Here is a 7,622-nt window from a genome sequence, read left to right on the forward strand (position 1 = left end):
TTTGCTCCCTTTTTAAATGCTTTTGCAATATATATTTTTGAGACTGAGAATACATGCGCTATTTTTATAACTATTTTACGAAATAGACACAAGTAATTGAAACTACATTATATGGTTGAATGGATCAAAGCCGAATATGCCCCTTTTAGCTTGGGAGACTAAGAATTAGGGAACATCACTAATTTTGAGAATTAGTGCACCCCTAATTGACGCGAATCCTAAAGGTAGATCTATCGGGCCCAACAAGCCCCATTCTGGAATTTGGAATGCTTTAGTACTTCGAAATTATCATGTCCGATGAGTGTTCCGGAATGATGGGGATATTCTATATGCATCTTGTTAATGTCGGTTACCAGGTGTTCAATCCATATGAATGATTTTTGTCTCTATGCATGGGACGTATGTTTATGAGAAATGGAAATATGAAATTTTGTGGCCTATTAAAATTATAAAATGATTATTTATGATAAACTAATGAACTCACCAACCTTTTTGGTTGACACTTGAAAGCATGTTTTTTCTCAGGTACAAAAGAAATCTTCCGCTATGCATTTGCTCATCTTAGAGATATTACTTGGAGTCATTCATGACATATTTCAAAAGATGTTGCATTCGGGTCATTGAGTTCGTCAAGAATATTATCAAGTCATTTATAGTTTAGATATATTATGAAATGGTATGCATGCCTGTCAACTTTCGATGAAATGAAAGTTTGTCTTTTAAAAAACGAATTCAATGTTTGTAAAAAGTATCGTATAGAGGTCAAGTACCTCGCGATGTAACCAAATGTAATGTATTCGTCCAGATGGATTAGGACGGGTCATGAAAAACCATGCCTAATGATTACAACAATTAACTTGTTTTATTTACGCAGTGGCGCACACTCAATGGAAAGAATATGAGTTGATCAGAATATGAGTTGATCCCTTGTACCGAAAGTCTCCCTAGTCAGGTTGTGAGTTTCGAAGCAGCATGCCGGTACCGGATAAGGTTGGATATGGACTATTGTTAGAGGAAGGCCCAGGGTGTTAGGTGGATTATATAGATCGGCCCAAGTCCGATTGTGGGCTTGGTCCATTAGAGTTTCTAGAGAATTAGGGTTTCCTATGTATACTATAAATATCATGCTATAATGAAGTTATACCTACGGGTTTCATTCTATAACATGGTATCAAGAGCTTAGGTCTGATCTCGAGACCTAGTTGGTTATGTCTAAACCACCCATCAAACACATGTGTCTCTCATATCGTTCTTCATCTTCTTACTAAACCTTTCCATCAATTATCATTAAAAGAAAAAAAATAACCCTACAAAGGTTTTAGTTTGTAGAGCCGCCGTAAATTATATTGTTGTCGTCTTATATTTTTGTAACTGGTGGATGCCAATACAATTATATATCCCATCGTCAATATTCAACCTTGATATCTTCTACTATCTAATACTTCACAACACCTATTCTATGGATGCACATGTGCATCGTGTCATCAATGTAACTGATTGTGTGATCGGTCGACAATATCGATTCCATTGCTATATCATAATAATAGTTCTTTTGTTTTTTTTTTTAACCCAGCCGCATCATTTTGTTTTATCTTTGATTTAGCCGCACTTTTTTTCCTTTTATATTGTTGCTTAAGCAATAATAATCGGCGTGGGCCTGAGCCGCCTAACTTGACTAGGTTTCAAACCCCGAAAAAAAGAGGAATATAAAAAAAAACTCTTGTTTTGCGGCGTTGAAGAAGATTGTATCGGAGATAAAGGTTCAAAGCCCAAGTCCTGCTCAATCCTTAGGCAAGCAAGCCACGACGTAAAAAAAAAACGTTATGGAAAAGGAAACGCAGTCAAGCAACGCAACCAATCAGCGATATCAATCAATTCGATACAACAAATTAGAGAGAAAATTGTGTTTTTATTTATTCTTTTATGTTGATTGTGGTCTTTCAGTCCGAACTTTCGCGATTTCGCAGTTCGGACTGCGGGGGAGTGTTAGGTGGATTATATAGATCGGCCCAAGTCCGATTGTGGGCTTGGTCTATTAGGGTTTCTAGAGAATTAGGGCTTCCTATGTATACTATAAATATCATGCTATAATGAAGTTATACCTACGGGGTTTCATTCTATAACACAGGGGAGTTGGGCTCATGGGGAGGTTTGTTGGGTGCAAACAAAGTTCTACATTTGAAATTGGGTTGATGGGGAGGTTTGTTGGGTGCAAATCAAAGTTCTCATCAGCTTACATGTAGGACATGTTGTAGATCATGGCGTTTTGATTCTTAAAAAACTTGCTTCACATGTCTAGAACCCGCATGTATTAGAAGAAAAAACCAATACATATACAGAAAATACTCAAATGAGTAGAGGTGGCAAAACAGTGGTCACGTGGGTGAAAATCGTCGGGTCAGGATTACTCACGGACATTTTTTTATTTCTTTATAATTGATCTTTGCAGGAACCACATAGATCATTTCCACAAAGTAAACGGATTAACGGAAGAGGTTTTCCTATTCGAGTTACCTGCAAACGGCGAATTATTAACTCAAATATATGCAACCTAAGTGGGGTATCCCATGACTACTAGCCACCCTTTCTAACATAAGACCTCTAGTGAGGATATCGGGCCGCGTTAGCTCTAGACCACCTGGCGATGGTTAGTCCGTGTTTAACCATAGTGCATCAACAACTTAAGACACAATCAACAGTTAATTTGGGGTTTCTCTTCGGGGGTATTGTTTAGATTGTGCCTTCTGCTCAGTTAATCTGGGGTTTTCTCCCGACACATGGTCCGTGTATGATCGGGTGGGTGTTCGTCAGTGACTGCTAACATGATGTCCAAAAGAAAAAAAAAGATAGCTCGGTTAAGACGAGAATGTAATGTTTAAAAAAAATACTCATGTAGGAATAGTATAAATAAGATGTTACTAACTAGTGCAACTTTTTTCATATCTGCAGGAAATGGAACAATAACAGCTAATGATTTAGAGTCCCGGAAGTTTTATTTGGGGTACAGATATGGAAAGGCTACAGTTTATAATAAAAAGGTGCATGTTTGATCAAAATTTGTAATCATATTTGACACGTTAATTGTCCATAAAAAAAAAAAATTCAAAAATGGTCAACCCAATTTAACCTGACCCGTATTGACCCATACTAAAAGGTGCCCTGCTTTGTCCGTTATTCAACCTGTGTAGCTTGCCAATTTTTTCATATCTAATCCTGATGCTACATTCTCCTATCTTTTATCAACATGTTTTAAGTTATCCCCAGATAAACATGTCACTTAGGATATCTACTTTTATTTTGATGTTAAAAAAAATGTATATCTAGTTTTTGTTGGAAATTTTGGATAAAATAAATGGTTTTTACCAAACTTTGGACACATATTAATATATGATAATGTAATACATATTAGTAACTATTTAGTGGATTTTGTAGTCCTTGACGAGGACTTTAAAACGAGCTAAAGTGTGTCCAAAACGAATAGAATGTGAATGAGATATCGAGTCTCAATGTTGTGTGTTTGATACAAAAATATGGAAATCTAGTAGGATGCATCTTGTCCCACATAGGAGTGGAGATAAACTTATGAGAGGTATATAAGTTCTTATCTCCAAACCTATGTCAAGACCTTATGCCATATTTTACTCTAGCACCTACTCTCGCGCGGGGGGTGCAAAACTGTGATCCAATGGGCGTGCCCGCACGACCTGCGGACACGAATGCAGCTCCGAAAATTCGGGCCCGTGCGAGGCCGGTTTTTGTACTACGTTTTTGTCACTTGGTTATGGAGTAATTGCAGATACACATGTTTGACTTTGTGAGTCAGATCCACTTCATACTGATGTGGATACCAGTAGTAAGTTGCAAGTGTGAAATACTGATGTGGATACCAACAGTAAGGCTGCAACTTTGTGCTATAAAATTGGAAACTAGCCTGCAGAAAAAACACACAACAGATGACCTGCAGCACACACAACAGAAACCTGCGATCCGAACCCGTTTTCATCTCAGCTTCACGTTCCGACTTCTTTTCAGGCAAGTGTTAAGTCCGGCAGTACGCTGCTTCGAACCGGTGTACCCTGGGAACAGACGTCGAATCTGTTTAAGGGAATTGTGTCAAACACAAGCCCGGTTCAACCCGTCACCTCGGTTTGATCGTATTTATATTCAGTTTTACGTTTCAGCTTATTGTTAAGTTTATAGTTATATTGCAGTGCATTTATACGTTTACAGTTCCATACAGACATAATTGCTAACAGTTTTAACTTCGGTAAGAAGGTCATTCCAAGATCGTTAAAACGTTACTGTAACCTCTCAGGTACTAAATTTTATATGTGGCCAAATGGGCGGGTCAGGAGTTGGGTAATCGGTCATACACTCATACAGATCAAAACACGTACGTTTTTGGATGTGTGAAAATGAAAAGTAAAAATAGGTCAACTGGGATTTGGGTTGATCAGGAAAGCGCTTAAATTTATATTAGCATGTCAAATTTAATTATGTAAACTATATTATTTCAGTAATAATCTAAAACTTAAATGTATCTATCTAAAATATAGATAGAACGCTATCTTCAAGTTGTGAAGACTGATCTAATGAGGTCGTCTGGTTCACGCTCTTACGATTCAACGTTGCAAAGTTCCATTTTTCATCATCACTAATGCAGGTTCAATAGTTACAAAATGCTTTATAATTTTGTTTTTAAAATCTAGTATTGACTGGCTGCCTGTTTGTTAGTAGATCTTGGTAACAGATAATCTAAAATCGTTCTCTCATTTGATCAACAACGTTTGTGCCATTATTGGTGGCGTTTTCACGGTTAGTCAACACTTTTATGTTGTTTTTGAGGTGACTCCACTGATGAATTAGTAGGGCCCAGACCAGTCAAAGTTGATCACGTGTCACCGTCATCATGTTTTGCAACGGGTGATGCGGCATTGCAATTGTTATATTCGACTTCGTTACACCCCTGGTATTTAAAATCCAAAAGGATAACATAGTTATTGTAAAGGGGCAAGATGAATAGTAATCAATAAGTAACAATGCTAAAGCTAATAACATATAACATACATGATTAGATGATAACAGATAAAAGAAACATACAAGCCACAACCAAAATATCCATGTAATTTTAGGGGAATTAGGGGACCACTGAATTACATAAAAACATCATGATTAAAGTTTGTGAGCAACAAAAACAACCCCGTATCCCTTAAATCTTATTTCATCACCTTAAACTCTGACCACATTTATGCATCCACACTTTCAACACCGTCTGCAGCCGCGAGAATCAGCTCCGGTTGGCCACTTCCAACATAGGATCCATCGAGAGCGTTAGGTAGACCCAAAGCTTTTAAGGCTAAATGTGCAGCCTTTTGCCCTGAAATCATCATCGCCCCAAATGTCGGACCCTGCATTTCATCAAACATTGTTAAGGCACACAACTAGCAGACACATCAACTAATTTACATCATAACTAAAACCAAAACACTTAACAACATAAACAAACCAAATGGATCATCCAAAGGTTAAAGAGCCGCACAAAGTGTTTGTACATCCACCCATCCAACCTGGCATGTTTTACAGTGGCAGATCTAAGAGTGATAGTCACTCGTGTCACTAGTTAAAAGCCTAAAATTTAGCTACCAAGTGGCTTATTTCAATGGTGTCACTCAAAATAATTTACACTGTCCACTGATATTCAATTATATCGCGTATTTCACCGGTAGCACGTGCTATCGGTGACCATAGGTCCACTCCTTCCGTTTTAACTCATAATAAACATAAACATGATATTTAAACCGAAAGAGTTAAGATTTACCATTCGTGGAGATCCATCGATCTCGGCGACTTCCATCCCGGTTACGATCATACCGGGCACGATCTCTCTAGTAAGTCTCACAATCGCGTCCTCAGCCGTGTTCATATCGAGTGCCTTCATTCCCGGAACACTTTCAATCATTCCTACACTTCTTAGCCTCTTAACACCGGTAGCACCCATCGGGCCATCGTGCCCACACGAACTCACAACAACCTTGGCTTCCATTACATTCGGGTCCATACACGATTGTGTATCATGATTCATCGTCACTAAAGCCCAATTGGTCACCACACCACCAACTCTTCCTTCTTTAATAATCAAATCCTCTGCAGCTACCGCGTTGAACAACTTCACATTTGGTCGGGCCAACAACTTGCTCATAATAGTAGATGTAAACAGAGCTGCGTGCTTGATCACGACATAGTTGTCTTGCTCGTCGTACTCGATTTCAAGCTCGTCGAGAAGAAGGTGTGCTGGCTTTCGGACAATCATGGCCGAAAAGAGCTGTCCACCTAGCCATGCACCACCTCCCGGGCTCACGGATTGCTCGATAATCGCAACCTGAACAAATTAATACGATTCTTTAGTTACTACTTTTCGGACATATAAAGAGTATGATTAGTACGGTTTTGTAAGTAAAATGAGCTCGTTATCTTCAGGACCGTCCAACTGATTTATAAGTCCCGGGTCGAGATATAAAATTAGGCTTTATAAATGTTAAGCTTTTCGAATATTACTAAAGTGTTATCATTATAAATAGCAACACAAAATATCATTGTTTACTAGATCTCTCAATTAAAATGAGTTTTGGCTAGGAGTAATTTGTGTCCAAAATAAATAAATAAATAAATAATTTGTTGCAAGTTCTTTTGACATGCTTATACTTACATTGATAGCAAAACAGAAATATATAACGAATGTTAAAAAAAAATTTGGGTCTTTCAAAATTCTGGGACCTATTCTATATGGTCTATCTTGTGTAACTTCTAAGACGCCCCTAGTTATCTATAATAAAAGCATATAAATAAGAATTTTTCTAACGCTAACGTGCATACAGGTATTGTACATAGCGTCTACACATCGACTTTAAGTTATCGATAATTAAATTGTACAAGACTTTTATGCACATTAAACAGCTTAAGTGACGCCGTTAAACTTTTTTAATAAATATTCACCTGGACGTTTGGGTTTTTGCTGAGCTCGTAAGCACAAGTGAGACCAGCGGATCCAGCCCCAACAACGACAACATCAGTATCAGCATAAGTGATCATGTCAGTCATGTACCTCCTGATCATTTCACGGGCCACGATTGATTCCTTAATGGGTCGAAAAGTGAAGGAATTAAGATCATATTGTGCAGAAGAAGAAGCTGCAGACATAGTGATGGACAATTTGTTTTGTGTCGATTTGAGTGGTTGGAATCGAACCGGTGAAGAAACAGGAACTCCATGGAAGGATGATTGATCTAGGAAACTGGTTTTTGTGTGGGTGGAGATTGATGTTGTGAAAGTTGTAGCCATTGTTGCTATTGATTAAAAAATGGTCTGATAGTTGATGAGATAATAAAGGTGGTGAAGAGTTTTTAGTGAATATAAAATAACCAAATTACTGATTTTATAGTGACAGTACTTGAAGAAAAGATAGGGTGTGGATGGTGTAAAATGGGTACTACAAGACTCTCTGGATCTTTACCACTACTTTTTTGATATTTATTGGAGTGGGGTAGAAATTTTATTAATTGAAATTTTTTTTTAGACTTTTAAGATATTTTCAAGTACTAGTCTTTTTCATTCGCTTTTTTGGA

At 37.7% G+C, this 7,622-nt stretch overlaps 1 protein-coding gene across 1 annotated transcript; it reads right to left on the reverse strand.

Annotated features, from left to right (window-relative positions):
* Window positions 1-5,043: 5,043 nt before the first annotated feature.
* On the reverse strand, window positions 5,044-7,413 carry LOC139850733 (thiamine thiazole synthase, chloroplastic-like). Its single transcript, XM_071840287.1, has 3 exons — window positions 6,994-7,413; window positions 5,819-6,379; window positions 5,044-5,408 (listed from the first exon to the last, which is right to left on the reverse strand). The coding sequence occupies exons 1-3, from the start codon at window positions 7,336-7,338 to the stop codon at window positions 5,247-5,249; spliced, it is 1,068 nt and encodes a 355-aa protein (XP_071696388.1). The 5' UTR covers window positions 7,339-7,413; the 3' UTR covers window positions 5,044-5,246.
* Window positions 7,414-7,622: the final 209 nt, after the last annotated feature.

This window comes from Rutidosis leptorrhynchoides, chromosome 5 (genome assembly GCF_046630445.1).
Source record: "Rutidosis leptorrhynchoides isolate AG116_Rl617_1_P2 chromosome 5, CSIRO_AGI_Rlap_v1, whole genome shotgun sequence".
NCBI classification, from domain to species: domain Eukaryota; kingdom Viridiplantae; phylum Streptophyta; class Magnoliopsida; order Asterales; family Asteraceae; genus Rutidosis; species Rutidosis leptorrhynchoides.